This window comes from Pelophylax lessonae (genome assembly GCF_965119305.1).
Source record: "Pelophylax lessonae genome assembly, chromosome: 13".
Classification (NCBI taxonomy): domain Eukaryota; kingdom Metazoa; phylum Chordata; class Amphibia; order Anura; family Ranidae; genus Pelophylax; species Pelophylax lessonae.
Window position 1 is genome coordinate 193,870,430 of NC_138780.1, and position 21,328 is coordinate 193,891,757.

Consider the following 21,328-nt stretch of genomic DNA (forward strand, 5'->3'; position numbering starts at 1 on the left):
TATATGTATATAGATGAATTTCCACAATGTATCAGATTGTACTGAAAAAACAGTAGAAGGAGAGTCCGTGGAGAGGAAAAAGTCCAATAAGAAGCTCAGGTGATAAGTTGAAAAGATGTGACCTCCACATCCAGGTAAAATCCTCCGGGGATCTCTGAATGGATGGTGCGGTAGCTGCAGCCCGGTCTCCTGCGATGTAAAACAGGAGGACACTACAGGGTATACACAGGGCGGACGATCACCGGTCCCCTACCGGTTTCGTCAAAGCGTGACGTCATCAGGGGGCGTGGTTCAGGACCGCCGATCACCCCATTAAATGGCTGCAAGAGTCAGAAAGGGAGGAGCGGCGTCTGATCCAGCCAATCACCTCCCCCACCGCTAGCGCCAACCGCACATTGCTAAGGACAGAGGAAGCGTACCTCGGATGAACCGGAAATGAATCCAGGACCAATCGAAAAATGCCTCCAAAGTCCCAATGAAAATCAATCAGTACCTAACCGCTATCCAATCATAGCCTCCGAGCAAGTAAGCGGCAACTTCCAACTGTAAAAAAGAGAAAAAGCAGGAGGAATAGAAGCCGACTTGCAGCGCTATGAGTGAGACTGCTTAAGGAAAAATATCAAACGTTTTATCGAACAATTTTTTTATTGATATCGATCACGTGTCTATCGCGATACATATCGTTATCGTTTTATCGCCCAGCCCTAGTATACATTCTGTGTACAGAACACCTCCAGGCGTCCATATTGTATTGCATTTTCAGAAAACAACAGCTGCAGATTGAAAAGGAAAGGTCATTTTTAATAACGTTCAATCACAATATGATTTGTATCGCAATTGTATACATTATATTGTTTTTTTCTTTATTTGCCGATTTTTTTTTTCCCCACGAAAGTGGAGTTACCCTTTAATACAGTGATTGTTATTATATTATTATTATAATTATTAGGATTTATATAGCGCCAACATTTTGCGCAGCGCTTTACAATATGAGGGCAGACAATACAGTTACAATACAATTCGATACAGGAGTAATTAGAGGGCCCTGCTTGTGATGATCATCAGTTCCCTCTAGTGTCCATAATGTAGTATTTTCCTGAACTAACTCAACCATGAAAAATCCTGCCTTATGGCCACTAGATGGCGATCATAGGAAATCAGTGTTTTAAACGAATACGATTATAATTTTTTTGTGGGTTGGGCAAATGCCTCTGACATTCATCCAACAAATACTGATGTAATGTAAAGATCTTAGCGGTCAATGTGGGTTATTGATTTTCTATTATAAAATTCTGATGAAAATTAGATTTTTTTTTTTTCTTTCTTGCAGGATCAAGAACTGGAGAGCCTGGCTGCTATCGAGGCTGAGCTGGAAAACGTCGCCCACAAACTGCATGATTTGAGGAGGGGATGAACTACGATCCAACAATTAAAAAAAAATAAAAATTTACACCATTGCACCTTTTACATGCGTGTCCAACATTAACCCTACGACTGCCATGGGCAAAACACATTGCGAACCCTTATGGCAGGAGTGGGGTTAAAGCAAACCTTTCACAAGAGAGACTTAGAATGCTGCCAATGCTGACCTTTCGTCATAAAATGCTAACCGCCTGGCTGTTATTCTGGTCCTCTGGCTTCAATCAGAGCCTAGTGTCTCAGAACAAGCATGCAGACCGGGACTTTTCTCTGATTTTTCCTGACCTGCATGCTTGTGCCAAGTCCGTGACTCGGAAATTTCCAGCCGGAGGTCAGTAAAACAGCCATTTTTCAGGAGATCATCAATGGCCGCCCCTGTAAGGCTCTCATGACAAGTTTACTTTACACGCGCACTCGTTTTATTTCATTGTTCTCACCAGTCTGTCATGCGGTAAGGTCGTCACACACATTCATCTTTTTCTGGGTGTGGGGGGGGGGATTAGCTTTCGGCACAGATTATTTTTCGATCCATTTTCAGGCGCGTCAGAGGCAATACGAAGGTGTCCGATGATCGAAGGGATGAATCTGATGACATCTCAATTTTTATTTTTTATTATTATGGCTTCAGTTTGGACGTTAAACGCTTTTTAGTACAACTGTCATTTTTATGTTAGATTGACATATTGCAATAACTTGTTACTTTTTGATTAAATCTGGGAGTGGAGGTCTATTCTGTTGTAAAAATAATTTACAGGGAAATAAAATGAGATTTTTTTTCCTTTGCGTCTCGTGTTTCATTTACGACATTGCTTTGTGCATCAGTTTACACTATAAGGTTAAGAATGTTGGCCACCCTCCAAATCACAGGTGTCAAACTGGCAGCCCTCCAGCTGTCAGGGCTGTCTTACCGAATGGGCATGCTGGGCAGTTGCCTGGGGGCCCCACCTGCCCAGTGACCCAGCTCCAGCCAAGCATTAGTCCTGACTCCCGTGTGCATCCCGCGGCTGAACTTAGCAGGTGGCAAGCACCTGCGCTGCTGTCGGGCCACTTGGGCCATGGAAAGGGAGCCCAAAACTGCAGGAATGCCTGTCCACCTCCATGGGCACAGGGCACCTGACTCCCGTCCGTGTTCCCCGGACCCAGCTGCTGAACTTCGAAGCTGTCATTAGCCTGGCACTGCTGTACAAATAAATATCGCCTTATTGATAATTTGCATTTTTATTCTCATGGGTGATTGTGTAGGCGGGGCCCCAGTGCACTGTATTGCCCGGGGGTCTATAATGCTCTTAGGATGACACTGCCAGCTGTTGCGGAACTACAAGACCCATGAGGCTTTGCAGTTACAAGTATGACTCCCACAGGCAGAGGCATGATGGGACTTGTAGTTCTGCAACAGCTGGAGGGCCGCCAGTTTGACACCCCTGCTCCAAATAATGGCGTTCAGGTGTTTCCCAGTGAAGGGAAGGTTAATACTGCATCATACAAAGACATTTTAGACCAGGCATCACTAAATGGAGGACCGCGGTCCAGATCCAGACCGAGCCACTGTCCCATCTGGACCCAAGGTTTAGGAGCCTTCCTTTCCCCACTAGCCTCCGCCGTTGTCATTCTCAAGGCAGTGCAGAGAGCGGGAAGGAGGGGACAGCAATGAGAGAGTGGGAGGCACAGCTGTACTGGATGGAGGGCGGGAGCTGCACGAGTTAACTTTACAGGTTAACTAGCAGGTGATTGGTTACTAGGACACTGGGCAGCCCTAGCAACCAATCACCAGCTTAATATGAAAAGTTAACCTGGAAAGCCCACATCCAGTACTACTGTACCTCCCAGCTGCTCTTCCCTCTGCGTAAGGTAGGCAAGAGGACATGGCTGTAATTGGGGGGGGGGGGGGTTATTTGAAAGCGGCAGTGCTGTGTATGTGTGTGTTTTGAAGGGGGTGGCAAATGTGAAGGGGCAGAACACATTATTGTGGCAAAAGCGTGATGTTATAGGGGAGCAGAACTCTTATGGGAGAGTAATGTAAAGGGTGCAAGTGGGGAGATGTAAAGGGGGGCAGGTAGATTTTTAGGGGGCAGTTCTGTGTGTGGTGTGGGGAGGGGATGATGTTAAGAGGGCAGTGCCATGGTGAGGAGATGTAAAGGGGGGCAGTGCTGGGAGGGAGATGTAAAGGGGAGCAGTACTCTGGGGGAGAGGAATGTGAAGGGGGCAAGTGGGGGGAGAGGAATGTGAAGAGGGCAAGTGGGGGAGATGTAAAGGGAGCAGTGCTGTGAGAGTGATGTGAAGGGGGGCAAGTGCTGGTGGGGGAGGTTGATTTGTAGGGGGACAGTGCTGTGTGTGTTGGTGGGGAGGGGGGGGGGTGAAGGGCCAGTGCTGTGGAGGGAGATCTGAAGAAGGGCAGTGCTGTCAGGGTGACGTGATGTAAGGGGGGCAGTGTTGGGAGTGGGATGTAAACAGGGTCAATGCTGTGGGGGGTCGTGGGATGAAAAGGGGGGCAGTGCTGTGTAGGGAGATCTGAAGGGGGCAGTGCTGTGGGGGGGAGATGTGATGTAAAGGGGGGGCAATTCTGTGGTGGGGGTAATAATTATAAGGGGGCCAGTGTTGAGGGGGGGAGATGTGATGTAAAGACGGGCAATTCTGTGGTGGGGCTGATTTGAAGAGGCCAGTGCTGTGGGAGGGGGGCTGTGCGAAGGGGGGCAGTGGACCTTAATATGAAGGGGAACTGAACTAAAGTGGGTGACTCATGTGCAGGGGACCGGGAACACTGATGTGAGAATGGGGATTGCAAAATAAAATGAGGGGGGCTGTGATGAGAAGGACCTTAGACAAAGAAACATCATGAGATTCGGACCTCTGCTGGAAGAAAATTTTACTGATTGGTCCTCCATGAATTTTAATTCAATACCCCACTTTTAGACGATTGTGGTCTTCCCCCCTCCTAATAACAGTTTGAGGAAGACCCTTTGGGTTCACAATGACTGCACCCCTGTGTACGAAGCCAGCTCCATAAAGACATGGATGAACATTCCATTCTCCCTTCCCCTATGCTTTCCATTCTCCGGACACTCCTGTTCCAAGAAGGAACCGGAGTGTCCTGCATAGAACCCTGACCTCTACCCTACTAAATACCCTTGGGATGGATTGGAACTGATAGTGAGCCAGGATTTCCCAACCAACATCAGTACCGGACCTCATAAATGGGGACTCAACTGGAGGGCAACTCTGCATTAATGGCCATGAATTTGAAATGGGATGCTTAACAGGCTGATACCGGTGTGATGATCAAGCATCTCCAATGAACGGTAATGTTAATAATACATCATACAAATACATTGTAGAGAATTGTGCTTTTCCAGCATTGTGGTAACAGTTTGGGAAAGGTCCTTTTCTGTTCCGGCATTACTGTGTACAAAGCCAGCGCCATAAAGACATGGATTGACCAGTCTGGTGTGAAGGAACTCAAGTGTTCTGCAGAGTCCTGACCTCAATCCTACTGAACACCTTTGGGATGAATTGGAATGCTGAGGATGAGCCAGGTCTTCTCATCCAACATCAGTACCCAAATTCACAAATAGCCACAAATCCCCACAGACACTCCAAAGTCTTGTGAAAAGCCTTCCCAAAGGAGTGGAGGATATTATAGCTCCAAAGGGGGACCAACTCCCTATTAATGACCATGTGGGGAGGGGGGCTTCCCAGAAAAGTGAAGGGTGTCAAAGCCACAAAGAGGGACCAAGTCTATACAATTAGCCATGGGGGGGATAGAGGACAACTTCATATTAATGGCCATTCATTTGAAATGGGATATCCAACAGGCTCATACAGGTGTCTCTAACGAAGGCTTCTGTTAATTTTACATCTTAAAAATACATTGTAGAGAATTTGATGCTAGTTCCCTGGCTGTACCTGACTGCAGTATTTATGCATCACAGATTTGAACAACGTATGTTCTGAACAAGCGTCATAATACTTATCTCTATACTTTATTTCAGGTTAGAAATGTGAAAGCATTGAGGCCAAAACATTGGAATAAGCGCAAGGGAAGGTGGAAGGGACAGGGCATGGAATGGGGAAGGTTGGGGATAGGGGAAGGGAGAATTATAGGGATAGGGGAAGGGAGAATAATAGGGGAAGGGAAAGTAATAAGGATAGGGAAAAGTAGAATGGAAGAGATAGGGGAAGGGAGAATGGAAGCGATAGGGGAAGGGAAAATGGAAAAGATAGGGGAAGGGAGAATGAAAGAGATAGGGGAAGGGGGAATGGAAGGGAGAATGGAAGGGAGAATGGAAGGGAGAATGGAAGAGAGAATGGAAGAGAGAATGGAAGAGAGAATGGAAGAGAGAATGGAAGAGAGAATGGAAGAGAGAATGGAAGAGAGAATGGAAGAGAGAATGGAAGAGAGAATGGAAGAGAGAATGGAAGAGAGAATGGAAGGGGTGGGGGTAGGGAAAGGGAGAATAGAATTGATAGGAGAAGGGAGAATAGAAGGGGTAGGGGAAGGGAGAATAGAAGGTTGTGGGGAAGGGAGAATAGAAGGTTGTGGGGAAGGGAGAATAGAAGGGATAGGGGAAGGGAGAATAGAAGCGATAGGGGGAAGGGAGAATAGAAGCGATAGGGGAAGGGAGAACGGAAGGGATAGGGGAAGGGAGAACGGAAGGTTGTGGGGAAGGGAGAATAGAAGGGATAGGGGAAGGGATAATAGAAGGGATAGGGGAAGGGAGAATAGAAGGGATAGGGGAAGGGAGAATAGAAGGGGTAGGGGAAGGGAGAATAGAAGCGATAGGGGGAAGGGAGAACGGAAGGGATAGGGGAAGGGAGAACGGAAGGTTGTGGGGAAGGGAGAATAGAAGGGATAGGGGAAGGGATAATAGAAGGGATAGGGGAAGGGAGAATAGAAGGGATAGGGGAAGGGAGAATAGAAGGGGTAGGGGAAGGGAGAATAGAAGGGGTAGGGGAAGGGAGAATAGAAGGGGTAGGGGAAGGGAGAATAGAAGGGGTAGGGGAAGGGAGAATAGAAGGGGTAGGGGAAGGGAGAATAGAAGGGAGAACGGAAGGGATAGGGGAAGGGAGAACGGAAGGTTGTGGGGAAAGGAGAACGGAAGGGATAGGGGAAGGGAGAACGGAAGGGATAGGGGAAGGGAGAATAGAAGGTTGTGGGGAAGGGAGAATAGAAGGTTGTGGGGAAGGGAGAATAGAAGGGATAGGGGAAGGGAGAATAGAAGGGATAGGGGAAGGGAGAATAGAAGGGATAGGGGAAGGGAGAATAGAAGGGGTAGGGGAAGGGAGAATAGAAGGGGTAGGGGAAGGGAGAATAGAAGGGAGAACGGAAGGGATAGGGGAAGGGAGAACGGAAGGGATAGGGGAAGGGAGAACAGAAGGGATAGGGGAAGGGAGAACGGAAGGGATAGGGGAAGGGAGAACGGAAGGGATAGGGGAAGGGAGAACGGAAGGGATAGGGGAAGGGAGAACAGAAGGGATAATAGAAGGGATAGGGGAACGGATAATAGAAGGGATAGGGGAAGGGATAATAGAAGGGATAGGGGAAGGTAGAATGGAAGGGGTAGGGGAAGGGATAATAGAAGGGATAGGGGAAGGGAGAATGGAAGGTTGTGGGGAAGGGAGAATAGAAGGGGTAGGGGAAGGGAGAATAGAAGGCTGTGGGGAAGAGATAGCGAAAGGTAAGGGGCAGAGGAAGGGGAAGGGAGAATGGAAAGGAATAGGGGAAGGGAGAATGGAAGGGAATAGGGAAAAGGAGAATGGAAAGGACTAGGGGAAAGGAGAATGGAAGGGATAGGGGAGGGGGAAGGAATAGGGGAATGGGGACAGAAGCAGGGGAAATAGGAGGTGAGGGAAAGAGAGGGAAAGGGGCAGGGGAAAAAGAGGGGAAGGGAAGGAGAAATAGAAGGAAAATGAAAGGGAAAGAAAGGGGACAGGGAAAGGGGGAAGAAAAGGGAAAGGGGGGAAGAAAAGGGAAAGGGGGGAAGAAAAGGGAAAAGGGGGAAGAAAAGGGAAAAGGGGGAAGAAAGGGGGAAGAAAAGAGAAAAGGGGAAGGAGGAAGGGAAGGGGAAGGAGAAAGGGAAGAAGGAAGGGAAGGGGCAGGGGAATAAGAAAGGGAAGGGGCAGGGGCAGAAGGAAGGGAAGGGAAAGGGGGAAGGAAATAGAAAAGGGGCAGGGGCAGAAGGAAGGGAAGGGAAAGGGGGAAGGAAATAGAAAAGGGACAGGGGCAGAAGGAAGGGAAGGAAAGGGGAAGGAAAGAGAAAAGGGGCAGGGAAGAAGAAAGGGAAGGGGCAGGGAAAGAGGCAGGGAATGGGTGAGGGAAAGGGGAAAGGAAAGGGACAAGGGAAGGGGAAAGGAAAGGGACAAGGGAAGGGGAAAGGAAAGGGACAAGGGAAGGGGAAAGGAAAGGGACAAGGGAAGGGGAAAGGAAAGGGACAAGGGAAGGGGGGAAGGAAAGGGACAAGGGAAGGGGGAAGGAAAGGGACAAGGGAAGGGAAGGGGAGGGGAAGGGAAGGGGAGGGAAAGGGACGAGGAAAGGGGGAGGGAAAGGGACGAGGAAAGGGGGAGGGAAAGGGACGAGGAAAGGGGGAGGGAAAGGGGGAGGGAAAGGGACGAGGAAAGGGAGAGGGACAGGGACAAGGGGAGGGGGAATGAAAAGTATAGGAACATCAGCATTCTAAGCAATGGCAGCCTGCATAATTAGTTTGTGACAGGTGCACTTTAAGCTGTGAAAGGTCCCAGATAATGTTAGGACTATTACTCTCAGAGAAGCTTGCATGCCATAATATAACCACGATCTGAAAAACAAAGTCACAGTGTGGGTCATTAATAAGACAGTACAAGTGCCAGTGTTCCCCTTCTGCTATGGAACAAAAGGATGATTGGTTACCCAGGGTTAGCACAGTGTAACGATGTTCACCCCATCTGCAATAAATTCTTGACGCAGTGCTACAAGTCATAGAGTACATCCGTTTTAATCAGCAGGACAAATGCAACAGTATATACATTTTTATATATATTTATAAAAAAAAAAAAAAAAGTCAAATTTTTCACTTGCACTAAAAATAATAGAAGGCCCATCCGTACGACACGGTGAAATGACATGGAAGTGCTTGCGTAATTGACAGAGGTGTGGCGCATTTCACGTGGCTCCAGCCTCTCTCTCTCTCTGGCAGTCGCATTTACCCGCGGCAGGAAGGATTAGTGATCAGATGTTTCGGGTTAAGCTACCACTGAACTACTTGAACAGAGCAAGGTGCAGAGTACTAAAAAGAGCATTAAAACGAATAATTCAACAAACAAAAAAAAATTAGAAAGTCTACTAATTACATCACCAGCGGCTGACTCTGACTGGATAATATTTACTATCTGCATTTACAGAATAAAATTTCTTTCTTTAAAAATAATTCCATTTTTTTTTTCTAAATCATTTTGAAAAGTCCTGTTTCTGGGTCTCTCTGGCATTTTATTTATTTTGTTTTTTTAACTGACAGCAGTACCTTTGTCACTTTTTTTTCTTTTTTTTTTTTTTTATTAGTGCACTTTTTTCTCCAGCAAATTTTGAATATTCTCGCTGGGAGAAACACGCAGATATGTGCAATGGTCCCCTGATGAAGTGGTGTGGTCTTTTTTTTTTTTTTTTAACCCAACAAGTGCAATGGTGGAAATAACTGCATTTTGTTAACCGGCTGTGGGGCGGCTACACGCCCGGTCTCGTCAGGACTGATTCACAAGTGCTCAGATGTTATCCCAAAAAAAAAAAAAAAAAAAAAGACTCCTGTCCCTGAAATCGCCCTGCTTCTCCTCTCTGTGTCCATTGTTTGTTGCATTTGCGGTGTTATTGAGACGAAGCCTTGGTCGCCAAAGACGCCACGCAGTGCTGCTGGAAGCTGGTGGATACGGCAGAATTACACGCTAGTCTCTGGCTTTGCAGCTTGACGGCTCCGCTGGCGTCGTTCTCCACACCCCAGGGCTCTAGTCTAGCAGGGGCACAGCACAGACGATCTCCCAGGATCCCGCTGGTCTGCTCCAGCTGAGGTTTACTGGAATTCGGTTCCGGGCGCTGAAGGAGGGCAGTGATATGGTTCAAAAGGTCCCCAAAAAACTCCGGAACACCTTCATACCCTGAAACACAGAAGGCACCATGAGTCATCGTGTGACAATACACTTCTTGTCATTTAGGACTAAAAAGAACCTGTTAGGACATACAGTAAATGGTGGAGCTGGCAATGATGGCTCTGGAGACCGTCGTCCTTGCTTCGCTATTGCTTTAAAAAGACACAGACGTCTAGTACATTACTATGACCTTTATTATTATTACCTTTATTGACCAAAAGAACACCCAAAAACACTCACAAATGTTGCTGAATAATGAGCGTCAAATCACAATAAGTCTCTTCCAGCACTGGGACAGCGCCATATAGCGCAATCTGTCCCTTGATAAACCAGGTACCCAAGTTTTGGGGCACGCACCCCCTTCCTCAGAGCCAAAAACCTCTAAGGAAGGGGGTGCATCCCCCGGGACATGTAGGCCTGTTATTTCAAGGGACCAGTGGCGGCCCGTCCATTGGGGTAGGGGGGGGGAAGGGGCGCCCCCCCCCCATTCATTCGTCCAGCCCCCTAATCTACATGCAGAGCGCCGGACATTCCAATGTTTTTTTTTTTTTAAGCACGTGATTAGTGCCAGAGGCTCTAATAGGCTTCAAAAAAGGGTGGGCTCGGGGCGCAGAGCACTGCGCCCTGAGCCCACCCAGTTGTGTGACAATAGCAAATTAATATTTGCTATAATCACACTGACTCTCCTCCCAGCCAATCAGGAAGCGGGTCCTGAGACCCATTTCTCGATAGGCCAAAAGGAGAGGCCATGCTATTGGCCAAGGAGGAGGAGACGCAGGGGAAGCCGCCGCCGCTGCCTGCCCTCCACGTCAGTTATAGTAATGCACTTGGCATTTGCACCTTCCTGTGTGTGCTTTTTACAGCGATTTCCTGAGATTCCCCTATCTGAGGGGGGTGGCAACAGATAATTCCTACACTTGTATGCTTTAAACATCTGGAAGTCTTCACTTCTGGAGCACTAGAGAGTGTGTGATGTAGTGTTTCTTCCCTATTGGCCTGACCCAGAACTTGGGTGAATGCTGAAGCCAAGACTTGACCCAGAACATGGATAAATGCTGACGCTATGACTTGACCCAGAACATGGATGAATGCTGAAGCTATGACCTGACCCAGAACGTGGATGAATGCTGAAGCTATGACCTGACCCAGAACGTGGATGAATGCTGAAGCTATGACTTGACCCAGAACATGGATGAATGCTGAAGCTATGACCTGACCCAGAACATGGATGAATGCTGAAGCTATGACCTGACCCAGAACATGGATGAATGCTGAAGCTATGACTTGACCCAGAACATGGATGAATGCTGAAGCTATGACCTAACCCAGAACATGGATGAATGCTGAAGCTAAGACCTAACCCAGAACATGGATGAATGCTGAAGCTATGACCTGACCCAGAACAAGGATAAATGCTGAAGCTATGACCTGACCCAGAACATGGATGAATGCTGAAGCTATGACCTGACCCAGAGCACGGATGAATGCTGAAGCTATGACCTGACCCAGAACAAGGATAAATGCTGAAGCTATGACCTGACCCAGAACATGGATGAATGCTGAAGCTATGACCTGACCCAGAACATGGATGAATGCTGAAGCTATGACCTAACCCAGAACATGGATGAATGCTGAAGCTATGACCTGACCCAGAACATGGATGAATGCTGAAGCTATGACCTGACCCAGAACATGGATGAATGCTGAAGCTATGACCTGACCCAGAGCATGGATGAATGCTGAAGCTATGACTTGACCCAGTACATGGATGAATGCTGAAGCTATGACTTGACCCAGAACATGGATGAATGCTGAAGCTATGACCTGACCCAGAACATGGATGAATGCTGAAGCTATGACCTGACCCAGAACATGGATGAATGCTGAAGCTATGACCTGACCCAGAACATGGATGAATGCTGAAGCTATGACTTGACCCAGAACATGGATAAATGCCGACGCTATGACTTGACCCAGAACATGGATGAATGCTGAAGCTATGACTTGACCCAGAACATGGATGAATGCTGAAGCTATGACTTGACCCAGAACATGGATGAATGCTGAAGCTATGACCTAACCCAGAACATGGATAAATGCCGACGCTATGACTTGACCCAGAACATGGATGAATGCTGAAGCTATGACCTGACCCAGAACATGGATAAATGCCGACGCTATGACCTGACCCAGAGCATGGATGAATGCTGAAGCTATGACTTGACCCAGAACAAGGATAAATGCTGACGCTATGACTTGACCCAGAACATGGATGAATGCTGAAGCTATGACTTGACCCAGAACATGGATGAATGCTGAAGCTATGACCTGACCCAGAACATGGATGAATGCTGAAGCTATGACTTGACCCAGAACATGGATGAATGCTGAAGCTATGACTTGACCCAGAACATGGATGAATGCTGAAGCTATGACCTAACCCAGAACATGGATGAATGCTGAAGCTATGACCTGACCCAGAACATGGATGAATGCTGAAGCTATGACCTGACCCAGAACATGGATGAATGCTGAAGCTATGACCTGACCCAGAGCATGGATGAATGCTGAAGCTATGACTTGACCCAGTACATGGATGAATGCTGAAGCTATGACTTGACCCAGAACATGGATGAATGCTGAAGCTATGACCTGACCCAGAACATGGATGAATGCTGAAGCTATGACCTGACCCAGAACATGGATGAATGCTGAAGCTATGACCTGACCCAGAACATGGATGAATGCTGAAGCTATGACTTGACCCAGAACATGGATAAATGCCGACGCTATGACTTGACCCAGAACATGGATGAATGCTGAAGCTATGACCTGACCCAGAACATGGATGAATGCTGAAGCTATGACTTGACCCAGAACATGGATGAATGCTGAAGCTATGACTTGACCCAGAACATGGATGAATGCTGAAGCTATGACCTAACCCAGAACATGGATAAATGCCGACGCTATGACTTGACCCAGAACATGGATGAATGCTGAAGCTATGACCTGACCCAGAACATGGATAAATGCCGACGCTATGACCTGACCCAGAGCATGGATGAATGCTGAAGCTATGACTTGACCCAGAACAAGGATAAATGCTGACGCTATGACTTGACCCAGAACATGGATGAATGCTGAAGCTATGACTTGACCCAGAACATGGATGAATGCTGAAGCTATGACCTGACCCAGAACATGGATGAATGCTGAAGCTATGACTTGACCCAGAACATGGATGAATGCTGAAGCTATGACTTGACCCAGAACATGGATGAATGCTGAAGCTATGACTTGACCCAGAACATGGATGAATGCTGAAGCTATGACCTGACCCAGAACATGGATAAATGCCGACGCTATGACCTGACCCAGAGCATGGATGAATGCTGAAGCTATGACCTAACCCAGAACATGGATGAATGCTGAAGCTATGACTTCCCATTCTTCTTGTTTGCTAAATGTCAGTGATTAAAGTGGATCTTCACTCTTCCAATCAACATTGATTCCTTTTACTCCTCCTGCTTCTAGCTTTAGTAAATAAATAGGAAAGTTTATCATATCTACAGTTGTGCTCATAAGTTTACACACCCTGGCAGAATTTATGATTTCTTGGCCATTTTTCAGAGAATATGAATGATAAAACAAAAACTTTTCTTTCATTCATGGTTCGTGTTTGGCTGAAGCCATTTATTATCAATCAACTGAGTTTACTCTTTTTAAATCATGACAACAGAAACTATCTAAATGACCCTGATCAAAAGTTTACATACCCCAGGTCTTTAATACCGTGTATTGCCCCCTTTAACATCAATGACAGCTTGAAGTCTTTTGTGGTATTTGTGGATGAGGCTCTTTATCTTCTCAGATGGTAAAGCTGCCCATTCATCCTGGCACAAAGCCTCTAGTTCCTGTAAATTCTTGGGCTGTCTTGCATGAACGGCACGTTTGAGATCTCCCCAGAGTGGCTAAATGATATTGAGGTCAGGAGACTGAGATGGCCACTCCAGAACCTTCACTTTATTCTGCTGAAGCAATGACAGGTGGACTTGGCCTTGTATTTAAGATTATTGTCATGTTGGAATGTCCAAGTACTAGCCGGCCTGATGAATGCTAATTTTCCTCCAGTATTTTTTGATAACATTCTGCATTCATCTTGCCACCAATTCTGACCAAATTTCCTGTGCCTTTGTAGCTCACACATCCCCAAACCATCAGCAATTCACCTCCGTGTTTCACAGTAGGTATGGTGTACCTTAAATCATAGGCCTTGTTGACTCCTCTCCAAATGTAGCGTTCATGGTTGTGGCCAAAAAGCTCAATTTTGTTCTCATCACTCCAAATGACTTTGTGGCAGAAGGTTTGAGGCTTGTCTCTGTGCTGTTTGGCATATTATAAGCAGGATACTTTGTGGCATTTGCCTAGTAATGGCTTTCTTCTGGCGATTCGACCATGCAGCCCATCTTTCTTCAAGAGCCTCCTTATTGTGCATCTTGAAACATCCACACCACATGTTTTCAGAGAGTCCTGTATTTCACCTGAAGTTATTTGTGGGTTTTTCTTTGCATCCCGAACAATTTACTTGGCAGTTGTGGCTGAAATTTTAGTTGGTCTTCTTGACCGTGGTTTGGTTTCACCAGAACCCCTCATTCTCCCCTTCTTGATTAGAGCTTGAAGACTGCTGATTGGCATTCTCAATTCCTTGGATATCTTTTTATATCCCTTTCCTGTTTTATACAGTTCAACTACCTTTTCCCACAGATCCTTTGACAATTCTTTTGCTTTCCCCATGACTCAGAATCCAGAAACGTCAGTGCAGCACTGGATGAAAGATGCAAGGGTCTGTCAGGAGTCCAGAAACTTATTGACCTTTCATACACACACACAATAATTACAAGCAAACAGATCACAGGTGAGGATGGTTTCCTTTAATAGCCATTCAAACCCCTTTGTGTCAACCTGTGTGCATGTTATCAGGCCAAAATCACCAGGGTGTGTAAACTTTTGATCAGGGTCATTTGGGTAGTTTCTGTTGTCATTATGATTTCAAAAGAGTAAACACAGTTGATTGATAATAAATGGCTTCAGCCAAACACTAACCATGAGTGAAAGAAAAGTTTTTGTGTTATCATTCATATTCTCGGAAAAATGGCCAAGAAATCATAAATTCTGTCAGGGTGTGTAAACTTCTGTTGTACTTGTTTTAACCCCTTGCCGACCACCTCCTGTATATTTACTGCGGCACTCAGTCGCTTACAGGCAAAGCGACGTAGTACTACGTCGCTCGCCCTCGATCACCAGTAAAGTTAACCCCTTTCCTGCCAGTGTGATTTTTACAGTAACAGTGCATATTTATAGCACTGATTACTGTAGTAATGTCACTGGTACTCCCAAAAGTGTCACAAATGTCATTCAGGGGTCCAATCTGTCCACCGCAATGTCGCAGTCCCGCAAAAAAAAAAAAAAAAAAATCGCAGATCGCCGCCATTACTCGTTAAAAAAAAACCAATAAAAATTACATAAATCTTTCCTGTAGTTAGTAAACGCAATAACTTTTGCGCAAACCAATCAAAATACTCTTATTGTGATTTTTTTTACCAAACATATGTAGCAGAAAACAAATTGGCCAAAAATTTAAAAAAATTTAGATTTTTACATTTTTTTGGGGGGAATTTCATATAAAAAAATGTGAAAAATATTGTTATTTTTGCCAAATTGTCGCTCTTTTTTTGTTTATAGCACATGATCAAAAAAATTGCACAGGTGATCAAATACCACCAAAAGAAAGCTCTATTTGTGGGAAAAAAAAGACGTCAATTTAATTTGGGTACAGCGCCGCACGACCGTGCAATTGTCCGTTAAAGTCATGCAGTGCCGAATCGCAAAATACCCCCTGGTCAGGAAAGGGGGTAAAATCTTCCGGGGCTTAAGTGGTTAATAGCCATTCAAACCCCTTTGTGTCAACTTGTGTGCATGTCATCAGGCCAAAATCACCAGGGTGTGTAAACTTTTGATCAGGGTCATTTGGGTAGTTTATCATTATGATTTAAAAAGCGTAAACACAGTTGATTGATAATAAATGGCTTCAGCCAAACTCTAAATATGAGTGAAAGAAAAATTTGTGTGTTATCATTCACATTCTCTGAAAAATGGCCAAGAAATCCTAAATTCTGCCAGGGTATGTAAACTTCTGAGCACAACTGTACTTGTTTGAAACTTTTTTTTTTTTTTTTAATATAATAAATAAAATAATAAAAAATGAATAAAAAAGGAAAAAAAGATTTAACATTTATTTTTACATTTCTTCAGTTACTTCCTGGTTTCTTGCCTAGGAAAATGATGTCATACATCCCAGGAGTCCTCAGGAGGGTCAACAACTGGGTTACTTTTTAAGTAACCCACAAGTCTTCAGGAGGGGAGGAGAGGAGGCGGAGTGTTCTCAGCTAAGCACACTCTCCTGAATGCATGCTTAAGGGCAGATGGATTCAAGGAAGTAAAGGTTACATAAAAAATTTGCCCTTAAGCCTAGTACACACTATCAACCCAGTGGGTTAATTGGAAAAAAAAAAAAAAAAAAACTGACAGCCACTGTACTAACGTTCCAATGTTAGTACAGCAATTTTCCCTGCTAAACTGTTGTGTTCTGACAGGGGGGTGGCCCCCCCGCCAGAACACTTTGGTCAGGGAGCCGGTCGGGAGCTGGGTTTTCAGGCATGCTCAGCCAGATTCAGTTTGGACCGGCTGCAATACACATAGGCCAAATGTCGGTGAGGGGGGGGGGTGTCTTTCAAAGTGATTTTCCAACAAAATAAAGCATGAAGAAAGGGGTGGATGGGGGAAATTGCTTTGAATATTACAAACAAATGTTTTTTGGTTTGTGATGCCCAGATGCAGTGAAGATCCGCTTTACCCTCCACCCTCTTTCTTCTATTGTTTGCCCCCAGTGAAGGAGGGGCTGTACTGAGCAAGAGGGCATTTTAGGAGACAGAAAGAGGCGGGTCCAAGCATGATCTACTGTAGGGGTAAAAAAAAAAAAAGCATTTTCCATGTCTCTGAAAAAAACACCTACGATGCCACATCCCAAAAATATAACTGGGACAGCAAAAAGGAAAAGTATGAAGCCTCCTAATTCCTTTACTTTGTAAATAATAGTTTTCATTTTGGATGTCTTAGTTACAATAAGGGTCAAGAATCGCAAATACCTTCAGCTGATATTTCTGGATCTAATAAAGATTTTGAAATGCGTTTTACAGTGACAGCGACATCAACTTTTTTCATTTCTCTCATGTATTCAGCTAGTGACAGATTTATTTTACACCATCTCCCTGTAAGGCCAATAAGGATAATCGCTGACCTCCTAAACCGCACACCAAGAATAGATTGTTGCCATTTTCTGTCCTACTTTAAGATCTCCCGCTTCTGTATACACTTCTAGTGGGAGAAAGAGAGAGAGAGACGAGAGAGGAGAGAGAGAGACGAGAGAGGAGAGAGAGAGACGAGAGACGAGAGGAAAGAGAGAGAGACGAGAGGAGAGAGAGAGAGACACGAGCAGAAAGAGAGAGAGAGACACGAGCAGAAAGAGAGAGAGAGACACGAGAGGAAAGAGGGAGATGGAGAGAGAGAGACACAAGCAGAAGGAGAGGGAGGGGGAGAGAGAGGGGAAGGAGAGGGAGAGGGAGAGGGAGGGGGAGAGAGAGGGGGAGAGAGAGGGGAAGGAGAGGGAGAGGGAGAGAGAGGGGAAGGAGAGGGAGAGGGAGAGAGAGGGGAAGGAGAGGGAGAGGGAGAGAGAGGGAGAGGGAGAGAGAGGGGGAAGGAGAGGGAGAGAGAGGGGGAAGGAGAGGGAGAGAGAGGGGGAAGGAGAGGGAGAGAGAGGGGGAAGGAGAGGGAGAGGGAGAGAGAAGGGGAAGGAGAGGGGGAAGGAGAGGGAGAGGGAGGGGGAAGGAGAGGGGGAAGGAGAGGGAGAGAGAGGAGGAAGGAGAGGGAGAGGGAGAGAGAAGGGGAAGGAGAGGGGGAAGGAGAGGGAGAGGGAGGGGGAAGGAGAGGGGGAAGGAGAGGGAGAGAGAGGGGGAAGGAGAGGGAGAGAGAGAGGGGGAAGGAGAGAGAGGGGGAAGGAGAGAGAGGGGAAGGAGAGTGAGAGAGAGGGGGAAGGAGAGTGAGAGAGAGGGGGAAGGAGAGGGAGAGAGAGGGGAAGGAGAGGGAGAGAGAGGGGGAAGGAGAGGGAGAGGGAGAGAGAGGGGGAAGGAGAGGGAGAGAGAGGGGGGAGGAGAGGGAGAGGGAGAGAGAGGGGGAAGGAGAGGGAGAGAGAGGGGGAAGGAGAGGGAGAGAGAGGGGGAAGGAGAGGGAGAGAGAGGGGGAAGGAGAGGGAGAGAGAGGGGGAAGGAGAGGGAGAGAGAGGGGGAAGGAGAGTGAGAGAGAGGGGAAGGAGAGTGAGAGAGAGGGGGAAGGAGAGTGAGAGAGAGGGGGAAGGAGAGTGAGAGAGAGGGGGAAGGAGAGTGAGAGAGAGGGGGAAGGAGAGGGAGAGAGAGGGGGAAGGAGAGGGAGAGGGAGAGAGAGGGGGAAGGAGAGGGAGAGAGAGGGGGGAGGAGAGGGAGAGGGAGAGAGAGGGGGAAGGAGAGGGAGAGAGAGGGGGAAGGAGAGGGAGAGAGAGGGGGAAGGAGAGGGAGAGAGAGAGGGGGAAGGAGAGGGAGAGAGAGGGGGAAGGAGAGGGAGAGAGAAGGGGAAGGAGAGGGAGAGAGAAGGGGAAGGAGAGGGAGAGAGAAGGGGAAGGAGAGGGAGAGGGAAATCTATATACAATATAAATATAAGAAAAGTAATATATGTGTATGTGCCTGTCCAAGTCTTCACTGACTAGAGACCTCCGATGTTCTGAAGGATCAGTATGTAGTTTGTGAAGGTGAGAGCGTTGATCATTTTGTATTTCATCGTCTCGTCATATAACTGCTCTTGCCATTTTAATTAGCTGGGTGTTCTTCTCCATGGATAATGCCCTCTAATCCTGATGCTAGGTGGACTAGGACTTTAATCTGTAAAAGCGATAATGAGAACGGATCGTGTTTGCTGCATATTTATGCTGGAGAGAGAACAGTTCATTTTATGCAGTCTCACTACACTATGGATGGGAAGAAGCAGAGATCTCTTCATATTAATACCAAAATGTCATTAACATGGATGGAGGTGCTGGAACATTCTGCAGCTTCTGCTTTTTTTGTACTTGCCTGCACTGTGTCCTGGAGATCAGATAACATGTACAGAATGGAAAAGGTCACAGTGAGCAACCCATATGAGTGCTATAGGAGGCTTATATCATATAGTATGATTGGCATCCTACAAGACCTGAATTGACACTTTTGTAATATTGGGGCCACAAAAAAATAAATAAATAAAATACAGTACCCAATGATTCATCCATTGAAATGCTGCAAGAACAGACAAATGACCTGGTGATCTATCAAAAATCCAGTGAGGTTCTACCTTCCTGTAGTGAGCTGACCGCTCTGCTTCTGCTGCATTGAAATCTCAAACAGTGTTGTCAGCCCCACCTAGTTCTCCCACTGCTGGACTATAGAACACCCCCTGCTTATGCTATGGAGGTGAAGATGAGGTGTGGGGGAAGTGTTCTGTAGTCAAGCAGGACAGATCTACACATTCCTTTGATTTGCTGTTTGACTGTTCGCCCTACACTGTAAGCTGTCCAATCAGCATAATGGAGGCAGGCGACGTCAAGGTGTTCTAAAGGTCTGGCCACAAATTTATTTTATTTTTGGATGGATTGCAACAAAAGGTAGGTAGTGGGATTTTAAATACCCCTCCAGTGATCACACAGGTGGTGTGTTTTGGGTCGTTATATTGGAATACTGCCCTGTGGCCCAGTCTCTGAAGGGAGGGGATCATGCTCTGCTTCAGTATGTCACAGTACATGTTGGCATTCATGGTTCCCTCAATGAACTGTAGCTCCCCAGTGCCGGCAGCACTCATGCAGTGCCAGACCATGACACTCCCACCACCATGCTTTACTGTAGGCAAGACACTCTTGTCTTTGCACTCCTCACCTGGTTGCCGCCACACACGCTTTACACCATCTGAACCAAATAAGTTTATCTTGGTCTCATCAGACCACAGGAGATGGTTCCAGTAATCCATGTCCTTAGTCTGCTTGTCTTCAGTAAACTGTTTGCGGACTTTCTTGTGCATCATCTTTAGAAGAGGCTTCCTTCTCGGATGACAGCCATGCAGACCAATTTAATACAGCGTGCGGCGTATGGTCTGAGCACTGACAGGCTGACCCCCCGCCCCCCCCCCCCCCCCCACAGCAAAGCTGGCAGCACTCATACGTCTATTTCCCAAACGCAACCTCTGAATAGGACGCTGAGCACGTGCACTTAGCTTCTTTGGTCAACCATGGTGAGGCCTGTTCTGAGTGAAACCTGTCCTGTTTAACCGCTGTATGGTCTTGGCCACCGTGCTGCAGCTCAGTTTCAGGGTCTTGGCAATCTTCTTATAGCCTAGGGCATCTTTATGTAGAGCAACAATTCTTTTTTTCAGATCCTCAGAGAGTTCTTTGCCATGAGGTGTCATGTTGAACTTCCAGTGACCAGTATGAGAGAGTGAGAGCGATAACACCAAATTTAAAACACCTGCTCCCCATTCACACCTGAGACCTTGTAACACTAACGAGTCACATGACATCGGGGAGGGAAAATGGCTAATTGGGCCCAATTTGAACATTTTCACTTAGGGGTGTACTCACTTTTGTTGCCAGCGGTTTAGACATTAATGGCTGTGTGTTGAGTTATTTTGAGGGGACAGCAAATTTACACTGTTATACAAGCTGTACACTCACTACTTTACATTGTAGCAAAGTGTCATTTCTTCAGTGTTGTCACATGAAAAGATAGAATAAAATATTTACAAAAATGTGAGGGGTGTACTTACTTTTGTGAGATACTGTATGTAAGAAAAAAATATGTACAAAATCTTTTTTTTTTATTGTTAAAAATTGTAAAAATACGTATCCAATTGCCATGGCTTACATACTGATACCAGCAAAACATTTTAAAATACAAACATATAAGTCTGTTTGTCAAGATGAAGAGCTAGGCCAGGGGTCTTCAAACTATGGCCTTCCAGCTGTTCAGGAACTACAATTCCCATCATGCCTAGTCTTGTCTGTGAATGGCAGAGTTGTACAATGCCTCATGGGATGTGTAGTTCTGCAACAGCTGGAGGGCCGTAGTTTGAGGATCCCTGAGCTAGGGTCAACGGATTTCACACATTATTACAAAGATGTAGTAGTGGAATATCCAGTCTCGACGGCCCATGGGAGAAAGATCATCCCCAGAGAAAAATAAATCGACTTTTGTAATCATGTAGATGTAGCGCCCTCCTAGGTAGGTGCTAAAGAGAGAGTATAGTATTTGGCTCTGTCTGCCTATCAGGGAAGCAGCAGGGAAATTCTATATTGTTTTCTGCTTAACAGAGAGCAGGATCTGTGAGTTAGATCTGCTCATGGTGCTCAGTGTGTGATTGATCTGGTCTAGGGAATGTTTCACACTGGTCCAATAGGGAGGCATTTTGGACAGTGGAGGAAACCGGACCAATGGGTACACAGGCTTTGATACAGCCCCAGTGATTGGCACAGACTGCTGTCCCGGTGCATTGTGGGGTGTGGTATAAAAGCAAGGAGCACCTGTGCTCGGGGTCTTTGGCTGGTGAGTAGAGTCCCGGAGGGAGGGTGACGGCTGTCTCCTCCTCTGCATTGGTGGCATGTGGTCACAGGCAGTCGGCCTGGTAAACCAGA

At 46.4% G+C, this 21,328-nt stretch overlaps 2 protein-coding genes across 4 annotated transcripts in view; one reads left to right on the forward strand and one right to left on the reverse strand.

Annotated features, from left to right (window-relative positions):
* The window catches only part of CHGA (chromogranin A), a 40,363-nt gene extending 38,163 nt beyond the window's left edge, over positions 1–2,200 (forward strand). For both annotated transcript variants that reach the window (XM_082275447.1, XM_082275446.1), the window contains exon 9: positions 1,331–2,200. Coding sequence is in view for 1 of the 2 variants with exons in the window: in XM_082275446.1 (XP_082131572.1) it covers positions 1,331–1,414 (84 nt within the window). In the remaining variant the exon portion in view is untranslated. The remainder of the gene's footprint in view (positions 1–1,330) is intronic.
* Positions 2,201–9,006: 6,806 nt separating this feature from the next.
* ITPK1 (inositol-tetrakisphosphate 1-kinase) overlaps positions 9,007–21,328 on the reverse strand; it is a 255,430-nt gene continuing 243,108 nt past the window's right edge. For both annotated transcript variants that reach the window (XM_082275448.1, XM_082275449.1), the window contains exon 11: positions 9,007–9,534. In XM_082275448.1, the coding sequence (XP_082131574.1) occupies positions 9,248–9,534 (287 nt within the window). In that variant the 3' untranslated portion in view covers positions 9,007–9,247. The remainder of the gene's footprint in view (positions 9,535–21,328) is intronic.